The 17867-nt window shown below is 43.2% G+C and overlaps 2 protein-coding genes across 2 annotated transcripts; both read left to right on the forward strand.

Annotated features, from left to right (window-relative positions):
- Nucleotides 1-414: 414 nt before the first annotated feature.
- Nucleotides 415-7586, forward strand: LOC111605865 (hyaluronidase-2-like; the record flags this gene model as incomplete). The annotated part of the gene is made up of 3 exons (XM_023325218.1): nucleotides 415-1383; nucleotides 4637-4726; nucleotides 7166-7586. Coding segments are annotated over 3 exons (1461 nt in total), but the record flags the coding sequence as incomplete, so codon positions are not given.
- Nucleotides 7587-13685: 6099 nt separating this feature from the next.
- Nucleotides 13686-17867, forward strand: LOC111605808 (hyaluronidase-1-like). The gene is made up of 4 exons (XM_023324597.1): nucleotides 13686-13810; nucleotides 15454-16355; nucleotides 16427-16516; nucleotides 17538-17867. Exons 1-4 carry the CDS (start codon nucleotides 13750-13752, stop codon nucleotides 17856-17858), a joined length of 1374 nt encoding a protein of 457 aa, XP_023180365.1. The 5' UTR covers nucleotides 13686-13749; the 3' UTR covers nucleotides 17859-17867.

Consider the following 17867-nt stretch of genomic DNA (forward strand, 5'->3'; position numbering starts at 1 on the left):
TTTTTAAGTGCTAGAGGGTAGTTTCTTTTACCAGGTGGGTCAGGTTGGTTTAAACTGATTTTTTGCCTCTCATTAAATGAAATAATCAGCTGAAAACAATTTTTTTTCATCCAATCTGGTTAGTTTTGTTTGATATTGAAGATTTGTTTGATTATTTGAAACCAGCATTCTGGGAAATGTGGACAGAAGAAACACTTTAGCTGCTCAACCTTTCACAGCAAGTTTAGTGGCTTCAACTAACTCACTCACTCTTTGGTTACCCGGCAACAATCTCTTGAGTAGTTTGTGGTTACCTAGCAACAATCTGTTGCGAATCTTTTTAGTTAACGGTCCTTGTAGGACATGGTCAAGCAGTTAAGGTTATGCCATCTAAAACCTTAACTACATACACTAAAACAATCGGCGTATGTACATTGTAGGGCCGAGAAGGACACTCGAGACACAACTGAAGACATGTTGCATTGGACTCTTCGTGACTGGAGAGTACAGCTCCTGATTGTTCTGCTCTGGGACGGCGTCTGCGCTCCGAAAGTGAAACCTACACCATGGCCCCTGTACTCCAAGAAGCCCCTTCTCCTCGCCTGGAATGTCCCGACTCAGGACTGTGGCTCCCGGCATGGCGTTTCTTTGCAGCTGGACCAGTTCCAGATTGTGGCCTCGTCAAGTCAGACCCTCGTCAGGCAGAACTTGACCTTCTTCTATCCCGACCGCTTGGGCTTGTACCCCTACTTTAAAACGGATGCGACGCCGGTGCGCGGTGGGCTGCCACAGGCCGCCAGTCTCTCGCAGCACCTCAGAGAAATGCAGAAAAATGTTGATAAGTACATACCAAACCGGGGCGCTGTAGGTTTAGCAGTTATTGACTGGGAAGAGTGGAGGCCTCTTTGGGTACGAAACTATGGAAGAAGACACATGTACCGCGAACAGTCCTTTGAACTGGCGCGCCAGAAGAACCCAACTTGGTCCGATGACCAGGCGAGAAGAGCGGCCCAGCTGGAGTTTGAGGAGGCTGCTAAGAAGTTCATGCTGGAGACGCTACGCCGCGGCAATCGCTTGCGGCCCAACACTCTGTGGGGGTTCTACCTGTACCCGGACTGCCACAACCACAACTACATGGCCTCCCTGTGGGGCTACAAGGGCGAGTGCCCCTCCATGGATATGGTCCGCAACGAGAGGCTGAGGTGGCTGTGGTCGGAGAGCACGGCGCTCTTCCCCTCCATCTACATGGGCAAAGCGCTGCGCTCCTCTTCCCCAGGACGGCAGTTTGTGCGGCACCGTGTGAGAGAAGGGATACGTTTGTCTTCATTCGGCGAGGAGTTTTCACGTCCCGTCTTTGTGTACACCCGGCCCATCTACGACGACTCCCTGGAACACCTGACAGAGGTGACGCACCGCCATCTTTAGCCTCTCCTGCTGACAGTGATGGGCAAATGAAGCCTCATGAAGCAATGAAGCTTTCCAACACTTTGCTTTGGAAAAAGGTTCATTACTCGATGCTTCGTTCACCACTCACTCACTAGTGACATCTGCTGATGAAACTGTAACAGGCTTGTCACTCAGTTGAATCATACTTCCAAAAATTAGTCAATTCAATATTGTCACAAAGTTTTCATCAAACTCATGTTTAGTAAGAAGAGAATCAATTAAATCATATTTAATTGACATGTTTTAATTATCAAAATGATTTGTAGCCAATCTAATCCTTGACCATCAGTGGTTGTGTTGGGCTTTCTTTTATGTCATGGACTTATTTGACAATGAAGATACTGTATGTGTTACTTTAATGTATTGGGAATTGAGTGATAGTCGGGGCAGACTCTGTATACTTTGAGCTTGAAACTTGCTTCCTGAAAGAGAGAATTTGTTTAAAATCATCTCTTCCTGGGAGCTCTAGCTCTGGTTCTTAATATTAAGTAACACATCCAGTTTGCCTCTTCCAATGGCTTTCAGCCTGCTTTTGATGTGTGATTCTGATGCGTCTCCTGATCAAACAAAAGAAAATTTAGAAATTTCTGGATTTTAGGTTTAATTGTTTTTATTTAGGAACAGGACTTTTTTCACTGTTTCAGGTTTTAGACGGTTTCTTCGTCGGCAGATAACCTCCCCCGCCTTGGAAAACACTCGTTCACAAGGCACTGATGATGCAGGTGAACGGAGGAACTTCAGTGCCATACAGTACAAATGGGGATGCACATGTTTCTGTGTATGCCAATACGCCAATGGTCTCCTTAGGTTCATTTCAGCAAGGTATCGCTCCACTTCAACAATGGCATCTGCTGTGGCATTGGAGCTTCACCTCTTCTGGTCCACTGTAGTATCTAACAGAGACCACAGTTCACCTATAAATAATTTTAAAAAATTATTATCTGTATTATCTGTAAAAAATTACTACAGATAATACACAACACCAAGAGCTGAAATACAGTAGTACAAATGTCACAAGAAAATTTCAAAATAAATAAAAACTCACAAGATCTGCTGGTGCCTTCTCCTGCATCTCCTGAATCCTGCAGCTGGACACCTTCATTGCTTGCAATCAGTGCAGAACATTCTGCTTTCAGCCGCCATACCGCCTCTTGTGCTTGGCTTTGACTGAGCAAACCAGGAGTTTTGAACCCAGGGTCCAGCAATGTGGCCATTGCATGAAACTTAATGAATCAGTATTTGCAACTTGTTCTTTGACACGCCTCAATAGGTTTTCAGACAGAAGTCTTGCAACATCATTTTTGATATTTGCCATCTTTGTAAGCACTGCATGGTGCAGCATGTTCTTTAAAGGTATAACCTTGGACATTGACACTCTTTTCTCTTCAGAGAGCTCTGAAGTTGCTTGGAAAAGTGGGAACACCACCGGTAAGGATTCCTCAATTATCTCGTAATCCTGAGAAGTGAAAGGGATTATATCAGTTGTGAGGGCTGCGGCCACAGGTTCTTTTTGTTGAAACAGATGTTCCAACATAAGGTAAGTGCTGTGCTGTTCCAGCGTGTGTCCACATCGAATATAAGCTTTTGTGTTAGCAATCATGTTAGCTGCGGCATCAGTCACCAGACAGTTCACCTTATCAGTAATTCCCCACTCTGCCATGTGATTATGCACTACCCTGGCCAGATTGTCAGATATGTGAGTGGAAGGGAAATGCTCCACTCCAACTAATACAATGCCCAGTTTGTCATTGGGACCAGTGAAGTGGCATGTTATGGCCAGGTACGCCTCCATATTCATGGACGTCCACATATCTGCTGTCAGGCTGACGGCAGACACCTTTTGGATGTCTTCTTTGGCCTTTTCTTTCGTTTTGTAGAATTTCTCTTCCACCATCTTTTCTAATGCCTAAAATGAAAAGGAAAATTATTCATTTAAATAACTGAAATGATTTCCAATTACCACGTTAGCTGTTATTGTTTAGACATATAAACCTTTCTAGTAGGAAGAACATAGGTTGGATCCAGCAAATGAACGAGCTCTCTGAACCCCTCATCCTCCACTACTGAAAAAGGTTGGGAATCCTTTACAATCAGATTTACCACAGCCTCATCTAGCACCTGCTTCCTGGAACCTGCAAGACACATAAATATAAAACTATTGAAATTACACAATCATATACAGATAGATAGATAGATAGATATATGATATGAATTAATTAATTTACAAAACATCAGACAATGTCATACTCTTGCTGGAGTCTCCTGTGTTTGAAGTGTGCTTATTTTCATGTATGGCCCTGTAATGGCTAATCATTGATGATGTGTTGATGATGTAGACCAACATGTTTTCACACAGCAAACATTTCACCTGAAATAAAAGGATGTGGAAGTTAACACAAAGTTGCTATTAATGATGCAAAAGTAGTCAGATCATGTGCAAACATTATACAAACCTTATTGTGATCTGTCATCCCAAAATACTCCCAGGTTTGAGAGGTTTTCCTCTTTTTTGACGGCTCCTTTTCAACCACTGCAGATGAAAACTGCTCTGCTGACGCGCTAAAAAAACTACCTACTACAACCCCCGAAGCAACAGGTTTCATCGCGCTTTTATTTTAAAAAATTATACGCAAAACGAAGCAATGACGAGGCAGATGTAGTGCGAGGCCTCGTTTGTTGTTGATCAGGTGATTTTCCTCAATATGACACAAACGCCGACGCGGGGGCTTCATCTGACACGCCCCCTTTTTACTCGGTTCACGCCTCGAAGCCTGGCTTCAGATTTCCCATCACTACCTGCTGACAAGTTTGAATTATCGTTCAGAAACACTCGTATCCTGTTTTACACTTGCCTTTCAGTGACTATGTGGAAAGTTAATATAATGCACTTATGTCATCCCTCAAGCAAACAAATCTCAATCGCAGAGGAGCGCTAGCTCACAACCCCCATCCCATGCTGAGTGAAGCTACAGCTCTTCAGTTTTCCTTATCGGCAGGCGCAGTCCTTTCCTTTCCTGTTTTGGTAGCAGTCAGATGTCCCTAAAACCTTTTAATTTGTGTGGAGCTAGCAGGAAGGGTGTTGGTTACATTCAAGATCTGTCTAATCACCCATAAAGATAAAAAGAGAAAAAATAAAAGCTTATTTCTTCCTTTTTTTTTCCAAGCAGTTTTGTTGACCTGTGAAGTTCAAGAGCTGAATCCTCTTTTCCAGTTTGACCTGGTGTCCACCATCGGGGAGAGTGTCGCTCTGGGAGCTGCAGGAATCATCATGTGGGGAGATGTAACACATGCAAAAAACAAAGTAAGCATAAACTGACTCTCACATTTCACAGGTTGTCTGATCCACTTTTTTCACTTCTGATACCGATCCAATACAGCCAAACAGAACTTTAAATGTTTCCTTTTTAAAACAGACATAAACGTACTGAATTATGTGATAACTCTGCACTACCACAGCGCTAGTAGTGCAGAGTTATCAAACCTTGGTCAAATGTAAAAACACAACTTTAATTTATTCAGTCAGTGCAGTTAGGTGTATAACAGCCAATGCAAATTAATTAATAAAAAACTGGAACTGATGAAAACAATAGGCTTACTGTGTTGGTTAAACATGTAAAAAATAACTGCAGAACAACTTTAAGTAGATTTTGTTCTAATCCATTCTGAAAGATACATATTAATTTAGGTAAGATGTGCTTCCCTAAGACTTTGACGCTGCAAGTCTATTGCAGGACGTTTTCTTTAAAAATCAACCTTTTTTTCCACTACATTCCCATAAAGTCTGACCAGCTCTCCTGTCCTTCTGAAGCATGCCTGCAGCCTAATGCTGCCACCACCGTGTTTCACAGAGGGAATGGGGAAACTTGGTGTTTCACATTATAGATTGAAGCATCCATCTTTGAAATGTCCAAAGCTTTAGATTGCAACCTAAACTTTGCGTTGCAACCTACTTTTAATTTATGGGAAATTAACTTGAAGAGGCAGATACATGCCGCACGTTTCAGATTTGTATTTTGTAATTACTTCAAAATGTTGTAACATTTGCCTTTCTCATTGTGATGATGGTTGTTCTGTCACTTAAATATCACAGTTTTTGGCTGTAATATGAGAAAAAGGGAAAAGGTTGAACAGGTATGAATACTTTTGGCAGACAGTTTTCATCTGGAGTTTGATCCCCTGCTTGCCTGTCACATGTGAAGTCATTTGACACTCAGGACTCCGAGTCAGTCAATAATTATACTGTAAGCCACTTGTTCTGCAGATACACAGAAGATACTTGTCTGGAGGAAAATTAAAGTCTGCTAAAGGTGGAAGGAGGAAACTATTTAAAATGAAGAAAAACACATGATGTATACAGACTCACACAAAAGTGTGATTATTTAGCGTTTGCATAAGTTTTTCTTCTTATTTTGCTGAGTTGATGGTCTGCTTTTAGCTTCAGAGTGTGTAGTCGTCAGTGAAAGACAGTTTGCATGTAAGTGGGCTATAAAAACCTTGTGCAAAGTTCAAATCTTTGTCTACTCCCTCCTGTCTGCTTTCTCCCTGTTTGCACATCTGTGCTCACTTGGCAGAACAGAGGCTTGTATGTAAAATCCATCAATCCAGGAGCTTCTTCCATGATTGTGCAAGGCTGTAATTTGGTGCAAGCATGCTTTTGTGCCTCTGAATGTGAATTGTGTAACATCATAGATACATTATTTACTGATATGTTCTGGGGGAGAAATGTGAGTACAGTCAGAGACAATGTTGATCTGGTCAACGCAGAGGATTGTCAAGCCAATCAGACGTTAACGAGGCCCACCTGCACCATATAAAAGGCTCCTGAAATCATTCCTCTAGTGGGGCAGCTAGTAGGAAGAGGTTTTGTTAAGCTGTCAGCCACCTTTGGTGTTTAGACCTGCATTGTTTTGTTTGTTCTGCTAAGTCGTTTGAATCTGCTGTAGACTGACTTCATACAAGCTAGAAGCTCGTGTTTGGAAGGTGCGGTGCTGCCTTTGTGTCCTTTCTTTTGGGTTGTTTTGAGTTTATTTTAGACTAGGGGTGGGCAACTCCAGGCCTCGAGGGCCGGTCTCCTGCAACTTTTAGATGTGTCTCTACTTCAACACACCTGAGTCAAATAATGAGGTCATTAGCAGGACTCTGGAGAACTTGACTGCACTTAGGAGGTGATTCAGCTATTGGATTCAAGTGTGTTGGACCAAGGAGACATCTAAGAGTTGACGGACAACGGCCCTCGAGGACCACGGTTGCCCACCCCTGCTTTAGACTGACTTGTTTGGACATTTTGTAACTTAATTTGCACTTAACTATTCTTGAATTTGTTGGCCCTTTTGTTTTAATTGGGTTAAATTGTATTGTGCTTTGTGAAACCATCTTTTTGTAATAAATCATTTTACATTACACTTATTTTCTCTGGACACTTTTTATGTTACTGCCCCTGAACCCCTAGACCTTGGGGGAGTAACATGTTTTTTAGTACTGCAGAACATTATTGAGTGAGGAATGTAGCATTCGTGGCTGGTGGCTCTGACTGGTTCATAACATTTCTTTAATGAATGTGTCTTTAGAACAACATGATGAAGACACACATAAGAGTGACTTTAGGTCATACTAAACAAGTATGAAACAACCATTTAAATGCATTTGGCCATATCATATTCCCTTTTACAAGAAGTGATTGGCAGTTGTGATGTAAAATGTTAACATTTACTGTAAATATACATTTTCTTCCGGTCTTTAGACCACCTGCTCTGACCTGAACGCGTATCTTCAGGGCACACTGAGCCAATACCTCCTCAACGTCTCCACGGCAGCAGAGCTCTGCAGCCAGACCCTGTGCGGTTCCCACGGCCGCTGCCTTCGCAAACGTTGGGACAAGGATGTTTACCTTCACCTCAACCGCCTCACACACCGCATCGAGAGGCGAAAAGGCAAACTGACGGTGATCGGCAAGCTAGGAGACTCAGACAAGGTGCTTCTTGACAAGGACTTTCAGTGCCAGTGGTACAAGTGCTTTAAGGAGGGCGGCTGTAGTTATACACAGCCTCAGAAAGAACCGCCTAAAAAAGGGGCGGCGACTCGAACCAGAACATCAGTGCTCCAGTCTATCATCTTCCTGATGACCGTTGTGCTCCTGTGTTAATGTCAAATACATCTTAGCAAATCCGCTGCCTTGCAGAAATATTTATTTACATTGATTTTCACATTTTTATTGTCCCAGAAAAGTGTGTTTGGTTAATATTTTATATCAGGGGTGTCAAACTCCAGTCCTCAAGGGCAGTTTTTAGATGTGCCACAGGTACAAAACACTGGAATGAAATGGTTTAATTACCTCCTCCTTGTGTAGATCAGTTCTCCCAGCCTTGCTAATGACCTAATTATTCTATTCAGGTGTGGTGCAGCAGAGGCACATCTAAAAGTTGCAGGGCAGCGGCCCTCAGGGACCGGAGTTTGACACCTGTGTTTTATACGATAGACCAACACAAAATGGTGCATAAGATCTGAGAGGGTTCACAGTTGGCTTTCTGTTTGTGCACTGCAAAAACACAACTTCCTACCAAATATTATTGGTCTAGTTCAGTAGTGTCCAGCCTTTTGCAATGAGGGCAAAAATCGGTAAATTAGAAGTCACATGGGGTACAGAAATGTTATATTTTTGTACCATTTTTAAAATTGCACCCTATATTTTGTAAGAGGAAATAATTTATTTTTGGAAAAAACTGCCCTGAAACATCAATCAATCAAATTTTATTTGTGTAGCACATTTCAGCAACAAAACATTGTTTGTGATGAAACGTGTTCGTCTGGATCAACCAACTATGAACGCAGGACAGATTTACTTAATTCTAGAATTGAGCTTTGGAAATTGACGTCACTGCTCTAGGCGTAGGGATATGAGCGCCATCTTGTATGGCCAAAAACATAACCGAGAAAATGAGTATCTCACAGATTTTTTGAATCTAAGTTACTTAAAATTAATTAGCAATGGTTGGAACTTGCTGCGTTATTGGATGTAATGTCCGATCACACGACTGAAACGGTAAAAAGATGGAAAACGGACTTTCGTTTCACTGTTTTCCTGCCTGTAAACAACGCGAGGAGGCCAAGCTTTTGGAGCTAACGAAAAGGAGACGAAGGTCCCGGGTATCAGCGGTGAGACGTCCGGATATTACGTTCTCCAACATCCCAAGATATCTACAAGTTTGCTCCAGACATGTCCATTTTGGTGAGTGTCTAAATTCGCTCTGTTGGTGTTGTGTCATAATGTTTGGCTATGATTTACTCATGTTCAGTTACATTGATGTTAAATGTCACTTACGTTACATTTAAGCGGGTCAACCTTGTTTGGGTCGGGCTTATATGTTTTTATGTAGCATAGTGTCAGTGGACATCGAGGTTATTCCATTATTGTGAAGTAAACTATTTTACTAGTGTTACCAAATTTAGGGCATTAATACCGATGTGTGTTCTGATATGTCCTCTTCAAGGCAAACCGTCGTATGAAATGGATCAGCTCAATCCAGACTGAATATGGGTCACTGCGAGGTAAACGCCACAACATCGGACTGACATGCTCGTAAATTAAAGAGGCGATACAGCAAGACCATGATGGATCAACAAGTGGGGGAGCAAGTTAGAGAGACTGTGTTTTCATTATTTACCCCAGAAAAGGTAAATAATGGAAACACAGCAGTGGAGGCTGTAGAAGAGCAGCAAGTTGGAGAGGCTGAGGAGGAAACCCCAGGAGAAAAGCCCAGCAAGGCTCTGAAGAGGAACATGAACCATTTGTGTTGAAATATGTGTTCAGTTGGAAGTGGCTGTTTTTCCCCTCATTTCATAATTTAATGTGGTAAAACATTCATGAAACGTTTGATTCCAGCACTTCAAGCTGCATGTAAACAGGTGATGAAATGAATCACTTTTCACCTAAAAATGTGATATCTGAAATGTTTTAAGTAATAAACATGCATCATGTAATGAAAGATATTTTAAATAAACATTTTATGTGATTAAACAATTATATTAAATTTTGCATCCATCCATCCATCCATCCATCCATCCATCCATCCATCTTCTTCCGCTTATCCGAGGTCGGGTCGCGGGGGTAGCAGCTTCAGGAGGGAGGCCCAGACTTCCCTCTCCCGGCCACTTCTTCTAGCTCTTCCGGGGGAATCCCGAGGCGTTCCCAGGCCAGCCGAGAGACATAGTCCCTCCAGCGTGTCCTGGGTCTTCCCCGGGGCCTCCTCCCGGTGGGACGTGCCGGAACACCTCACCAGGGAGGCGTCCAGGAGGCATCCTGACCAGATGCCCGAGCCACCTCAACTGGCTCCTCTCGATGTGAAGGAGCAGCGGCTCTACTCTGAGTCCCTCCCGGATGACTGAGCTTCTCACCCTATCTCTAAGGGAGAGCCCAGCCACCCTACGGAGAAAACCCATTTCGGCCGCTTGTATCCGCGATCTCGTTCTTTCGGTCATGACCCAAAGCTCATGACCATAGATGAGGGTGGGAACGTAGATCGACCGGTAAATCGAGAGCTTCGCTTTTTGGCTCAGCTCTTTCTTCACCACGACGGACCGGTACAGCGCCCGCTTGACAGCAGACGCTGCGCCAATCCGCCTGTCGATCTCCCGCTCCCTTCTTCCCCCATTCGTGAACAAGATCCCGAGATACTTAAACTCCTCCACTTGGGGCAGGACACCCCCCCTGACCCGGAGAAGGCACTCTACCCTTTTCCGGCTCAAGACCATGGCCTCGGATTTGGAGGCACTGATCCCCATCCCGGCCGCTTCACACTCGGCTGCGAACCGCTCCAGCGAGAGCTGCAGATCACGATCTGATGAAGCCAAAAGGACCACATCGTCTGCAAAAAGCAGAGACGAGATCCTAAGGCCACCAAATCGGATCCCCTCAACACCTTGGCTGCGCCTAGAAATTCTGTCCATGAAAGTGATGAACAGAATCGGTGACAAAGGGCAGTCCTGGCGGAGTCCAACTCTCACCGGAAACGAGCCCGACTTACTGCCGGCAATGCGGACCAGACTCTGACACCGGTCATACAGGGACCTGACAGCCCGTATCAAAGGGCCTGGTACCCCATACTCCCGGAGAACCCCCCACAGGGCTCCCCGAGGGACACGGTCGAACGCCTTCTCCAAGTCCACAAAACACATGTAGACTGGTTGGGCGAACTCCCATGCACCCTCCAGGACCCTGCCGAGGGTGTAGAGCTGGTCCAGTGTTCCACGACCAGGACGAAAACCACACTGCTCTTCCTGAATCCGAGGTTCGACTATCCGACGGACCCTCCTCTCCAGTACCCCGGAATAGACCTTGCCAGGGAGGCTTAAGAGTGTGACCCCTCTATAATTGGAGCACACCCTCCGGTCCCCCTTTTTGAACAGGGGGACCACCACCCCAGTCTGCCAATCCAGGGGAACTGCCCCCGATGTCCATGCGATATTGCAGAGTCGCGTCAACCAACACACCCTACAACATCCAGAGCCTTAAGGAACTCCGGGCGGATCTCATCCACCCCCGGGGCCTTGCCACCGAGGAGCTTTTTAACCACCTCGGCGACCTCGCCCCCAGAGATTGGAGAGCCCAATCCAGAGTCCCCAGGCTCCGCTTCCTCAGTGGAAGGCATGTTGGTGGGATTGAGGAGGTCTTCGAAGTACTCTGCCCACCGGCCCACAACGTCCTGAGTAGAGGTCAGCAGCACACCATCCCCACTATAAACAGTGTTGGTGCTGCACCGTTTTGCAGTAAACATTTAATGTAACAAGCAAACCAGATGAAAGAGCCCATCAAATATTTTTAAATATAAAATTAGTTAAATAAAAAAGTCTAGTAGAATAACTTCACACTGATTTTGAGTTAATGGGGCACGATTTGGAAGCTATTGAAGAAAACATATAATTTAATATTAAAATTATTTATCCATCCATTTTCTTACATCCTTGTCCTTAGTGGGGTCGGGAGGTGCTGCTGCCTCTCCAGCTAACGTTCCTGACGAGCGGCGGGGTCACCCTGGACAGGTCGCCAGTCTGTCACTTAAAATTTTAAGAGGATTGTGTGCCTCGTGTAAAAGAATGAATTGCCACTTTTTTGTATCAGTTGGTCACAAGGCATTTATTTACAGGAGTGTTTGGTTCGGAAATTTACGGTCCCAATGTAAACCTCCGAGCGCTGGAGGAGGGAGCGGTGAGAACAGCTGGCCGGAATTAGCGTTCATATATCGGATCAACCTTGAGCTAACCGCTCCTTACGCCGCGGAGCGCGAATATTCAATATCCAACTTGAAACAACGTCACTGCGGTCGGTAGCACAATGAAAACGCCGGATAAAGTTTTGATATGTGGCCATACAAGATGGCGCCCAGCGACGTCAACGTGTGTCACGCAGTGACGTCAGTTCCAAAGCTCTACTGAGTTTAGGTGTGGAGGCCGCACAAAATCCATCAGAGGGCCTCAAATGGCCCCTGGGCCGCAAATTTCACACTTCTTGCCTCGTTTTTTATACAATATCTTGAAATATGACAAAACTAACTCATGTAACTTTTCAGCAAGATATAAAAGCTTGTTTTAAGTCAATAATTCATTAATATTGATGAAAATGTTTTAAGTAAAAAATAGTTTAATATTGACAGAGTAGTATTAGTTCTACATTTTTTACATTTTATAAATGAAATAATTTGCAGGTGGAGCTAGAACTTTATCATTAACATCAAGGACTTTTTGACTTAAAACAATCTCCTATATCTTGCTGAAAAGTTACTTGTTCGTTAGTTTTGTCGTATTTTAAGTGTACTAAGAAACTAGACAAAAAAAACAAACCAGTGACATTTTGTGTTTTTGCAGTGCATTCGTCTTTCAGGACGGGAACTTCAGTCTCAATCCTTTTGCAGCATCTAACAAGGTTTTCTTTCACCATTTTTCTAATTTATCTGTCTCTTCCTCTTCTGCCACAAAAACCAGATTTATGATGTGCATGAAAGTGAATTAAAAAGTATGTAACACTTTGTGTTGGTCTATACCATAAATCTCTGATAAGTGCTTTAAAGTTTGCGGTTGTAATGTGACCAAATGTGAAACAGAAGATATCAAGGCTTTCGTAAAGCACTGCACACAAGCACAAAGAGGGATTAGTTAGTCATTTTCTGCTGCAAAACTTTCATGACAGAAAGTCAAACTGTATTATAAACAAAGGGGACAGAAAAGTGATGTTTGTTTATAAATTATAAGCGTTTTTTAAACAGCAGAGGGCTTGCTGGAAATGACACTGTTTACATTTTGCTCTCCGTTTCCTCCCTGGGTCAGTTTCCCAAGGTGTCAAATTCTTCGTCTCTCTGCAGGATCTGATGCTTCTGTAGTAAATGTGTTGAACAAAGTGAAGGAATATGTTTGTTGCTGGGTGGTCAGAGTGGGAATAAAGCACTTAAATCAGCTTGGAGTACTACATACACACCGGAAGTGCCAGATTTTAAAAAAATTTAACTTCCCAAAGTGACCACTCTCTGGCGTCGGATGTTTTTCCACGCATTGGTATTTATTTGAATGTATTTAAAGTTGATATCTGGGTTTTTATCTGTATGTCCGAATCATGACTACTAATGCCTTCATACAGCTCACAGTGCATGTATTTTTACCTCAGAATCACAAAGCAAGAACTTCATTTGAGGGTAAGTTTGGAAACTGCTTATACATGCAAAAGTACATGCTGTTTTCTTCTGATTTGTCACTGCAAATAAAGCGTTTTTTTGTGAGCCTGTGCAGTTTCTTGTATAAATCACTGGAAGCATTAATGGTAAGATCTGACTTTGTTATTACAAAGGTACATATGTGTTTTCTTTTGCAAATAAAAGCAAAGTTTCAATAGGAATTCTTTGTGACTTATTCATCAGACGGTCCAAGCCTGCTGTTCCCGGGAGGCAAGCGGCAGCGGCAGCCTCTTACTCCTTCCCTCTGTAATTACAGGGTGTTGTTGGCCAAACGTTATTTATACTATTTTAATAAGCTGAGCAGAGCTTACATGTGAATTTGGATGTGTAGGAGTTCATTATGGCTTTCTTGATTGTCTCTTAGTACTCAGTGACCTGTCCTGTTATTTCCAGCTCTGTTTGTGAGTTTATATTTGAAAGCAGCATGAGGGAGAGAATGGCTGGATTCGGTTTGATCTCGCCTGTGACTTTAAGGCTGCTTTTGCAGGATTTGCATGTCTCTTCTCATTTGCTGGTAGAAATCTTGAGCTTGCATCGGATTGGTTCCAGTTCTGGTGTTTCACTTCCCCTTTCCCTGCTTGGTTTCCCTCCCTGTTTCAGTCAGATCATGAGACTTCTGGTGTCTTTAGCAAACCACAGATTAGAACCTCTTGAAGGTTTTACAGTAGGTAAGAGGGTTGTTTTTGTTACAATTTCACCCCAGTTTGAAGTTTTCTGTTAATCATGCTTGCTTATTTCATTTTGTGTGAAATGATTAGCTGCTGTTTCAGTGCTGAGAATTTGCACTGGATTTATGACTGGATCATTCTTTGTAGCTGTGTTTCTTGCCTAAACTCAGACTATCTGACAATACTTAACATCGGTTGTTTAAAAGTTAAGAACCTCTACAACAATGCATTAGTATTTCCACAATTAGGTCTGTACTTTGACTAGGACATTCTGACACATCAATATGCATTGTTCCAAACCATTCTAGAGTTGTCGTTGTGCTGGAAATGAAGCTCAAATCTCTTTCAGAGTCTATTTGGTTTTCATCCAGGCTTGTTCTGTATTTAGTTTAATGTATTTATTAACTGAGCAGCTTTTCTGTTCTGCTGTTAAAAATAAAAGATTCTCCACAACCATAATACTGCCACCAACATGTTTCAGCATGGTTAGCGGCCTCTGGCCTGGTTCTCTGACTAGTACTCTCCTTTATTTAGTTTATTCTGTTTATTTTCTTGGATTTACTTCTTGCTGTTTCTTTTTGTTTCTTTTTTTCATGTAAAACATTTAGTCTTATAAACCTTGGTTGTGTAAAGCGCTATATAAACAAATAAATGATTGACTGATTGCTTAGCCTCATTTTATTTGACACGTTGAAACGTGACGTCATGCGCGCAAGACCCCGCCCCCAACTTCCGGTTGGAGGGGAAAACTCTTCCGACGATTTTAGCTGTCAACATAATGCGCTAAATCTTAAATGTATGCAAGATATATACAAGAGAAAGGGACGCAGTGTTCTGATATTAATTGTCAACACTATGACAACTAGAAGAAAAGATTACAGGTCACTAAAAAGTTTTAATTTTAAAAAAAGTAGCGAAGGAGAGGGAGGTAAGTCAGTTATGTCAGCTTGATTTTGACAACGTTAGCATGAAAACAGTAAAACTGAAAACAGACTGAATGTTTCTCTCCGTAGAAAAATGTTTACGCGTTTTCTGGTGTTGAATCTCTGTCAGCTAGCGGAGCTGTTGGTCAGTCGGTTGTTATGGCAACGGCTCTGCGTATAGCTTAGATACTAGAGAGACAAATGAAGAAAAGGAGCGGGTTTGACTTGCTCTTTATCCGTTTCTTTGCGATGTTTTCCCTTTACTGTGACACGCTGCGCTACATTAAAGTACTTACATCTCCAGGTTTCAATGTGTTAACGTAATTGCTCGATGGCCGAGGAGCAGTGGCCATGGCAAGTTAAAGAATCGTCTTTTTTGCCCCCCAGCATTGTGCGCATGCGCGATATTTCCGGATGTAAACAATAGCATTCAACATGTCATTGAAAGTATTACCAGTGTTTCTGCGAATTGTTTCTACAGAAATCCACAAGTCTTATTGCACATTCACAACTTGATGTAGGTCTGGACTTGTAGCCATTCTGACACTTTTTACATTCTTACACAATTTTGCTTTTGTTGATTTTATTCCTTCCACTATAAAAAGTGCCATAAATTAATGAAGTGAATGATGTTTTGAGACACAAAAACAGGACACTGTTTTGCCAATGTCTGAAATTTCATAACACGTCTGAGTGACAGCTCTTTGTTCCTCTTTTCAGCCATGAGGTTCTGTGAGGTGCTGCTCCTCTTTGGTCTGCTCAGACTAACTTCAGGGCTGCCTGTTGCCTCGCCTTTCAGCCAGGCGCCGTTTCTCACTGTGTGGAACGCCCCCACAGAGAACTGCCTCTCCCAGTACGGCGTGGATCTTGACCTGGGGATGTTTAGCATCGTCCAGAACCAAAATCAAACCTTCATAGGTGAAAACGTCACTATTTTCTATGCTGACAAGCTGGGTCTGTACCCTCGGTACTCAGCCCAGGGCGAGGCCATCAACGGCGGGGTTCCTCAGAACAGCAGCCTAGACGCTCACCTCCGACTCGCAAGCGAAGATATCCGCTACTACATCCCTGACAGAGACTTCCAGGGCCTGGCAGTGGTGGACTGGGAGAGCTGGCGGCCAGTGTGGGAGAGAAACTGGGACAGTAAACAAGTGTACAAGGAGGGGTCAAAAGCCCTGGTGAGGGCCAGGCATCCAGACTGGAGTCCTGCTCAGGTGGAGGCAGCAGCTCGGCTGGAGTTTGAGCAATCTGGGAGGAAATTCATGGAGGAAACACAGAAACTGGGGCAGAAAATGAGGCCAAGTGGCTTGTGGGGGTTTTATGGATTTCCCAATTGCTACAACTATTACAACGACAGGAGCATAAACTACACAGGTGAGTGTCCAGATGTGGAGCTGAGCAGGAACGATGAGCTGTTCTGGATGTGGAACGCCTCCTCCGCTCTGTACCCTGACATCTACCTGAGCCTGGACCTGCGAGGCCTCGGCAAAGAGGTGCTGCTCTACACTCATCACCGCATCCTGGAGGCCATGAGGGCGGCAGATCAGGTGACCCCGTCGCAGCTGCCCGTCTTCCCCTACGCCCGCATCGTCTACACCTACACATTAGAGTTCCTCTCCAAGGTGAGTGGCGGGTTAGTACCGTCTTCTTCAGCACGGTCCGATGTAAATAATATTCTGTTTGCACAACACAGGAGCATCTGGTCCACACTGTAGGAGAGAGCGCTGCTTTAGGATCTGCTGGGGTCGTGCTGTGGGGGGACCATGCATTCGATAAATCTAAGGTATGAAACATGCAATGGCTGTTTTCCCTCTGTATAACACTGATATAATCCTGCAGATATCCGTTGAAACACTTATTATTAGAAAAGCTGTTGTGAAAGTGATACTTGTTACAAATCATTTTCCTTTATGACGACTTCCCAAGTTTTAGTACCAATGTTTGATGACCTTTAGCATCTCAGGCACCTATTGGCTTCTACTGCAGTGAGACTCCTTATAAAAGGCTGAAGATCTTTGTAAAATTTGCAGTTTATGGTGACATGCGAAAGTATTCACTCCTCCTGAAAGTGTTTCATGTTCTGTCACTTTTATGTATATAAAGTTAAAGTTCTGATTTGGAAGAAAAATAAGTTACTGCTTTTTTTTTTAAAGATTTAATTAAAAATCAAAATTTGAGGGTTGGATTTGTTTTTAGCCCCCTTTACTCTGCTATTCCCAAGTGAAATCTAGTGCAAACAATTGGTTTCAGAAGTTGTTATTACAGTCCTGCTGTGTGTTTTATAATCTCAATATAAATCAAGCTTTTCAGTGACAATTTCAAAGTTGTTTTTGAAGTAAAGATATAGCTAAATATTTAAGTTCAGGCTAAATATTTAGCTTGATAACTAAATATTTAATTTGGTGCTAAATATTTTGTTTTCTAGATGTTTAGTTTAAAAAAATGCATCAATTTGCTTCCACTTTCCAATCATCCACTCTTTTATGTTGGTTTATTGCACAAAATCCTTTTAAAATACACTTCAGGTTTGGGTTGCAATGATATAAAATGAGAAAAAGGTGAAGGCTTTGCAAAGTAGCAGCAGTAGACAACAAATAATTGCATAGAAAACATATTATATGTGTAGAATACATCTATTAGACATAAAAACTAATAGAATCAAAAACATTTTAGACCCTTGATGTACAATATGACTTTATTTACTCTAAAACAAACACTGTAGAGACAACGAAGAGCAGATTTATTTTTGCTGTGCTCCAACACAGAGAGTTGTTTATTCTGTGCTATTTGCTGTGTTTGTCCAGGCTACATGTGAAGCAGTCAAGTCCTACATTGACGAGACTTTAGGTCCCTACGTGGTCAACGTGACCTCAGCTGCCACGCTCTGCAGCCAGGCTTTGTGCTCCTCTCAGGGACGGTGTCAGAGGTCGGACCTGAAGTCGGGCGCCTACCTCCACCTCGACCCCGCAGCCTGGAAGATCCTGTCTGAGAAGAAACCGGCAGGAGGGACAAACTACAGGGTTTTAGGGCAGATGGACGCACAAAGTGTGCTGCAGATGAAGTCTGACTTCCACTGCAGGTGTTATCCTGGGTGGGAAGGGAGGGACTGCTCCACGCCAGTTTAGAGATTACAA

The sequence above is a fragment of the Xiphophorus maculatus genome, chromosome 20 (genome assembly GCF_002775205.1).
Source record: "Xiphophorus maculatus strain JP 163 A chromosome 20, X_maculatus-5.0-male, whole genome shotgun sequence".
Classification (NCBI taxonomy): domain Eukaryota; kingdom Metazoa; phylum Chordata; class Actinopteri; order Cyprinodontiformes; family Poeciliidae; genus Xiphophorus; species Xiphophorus maculatus.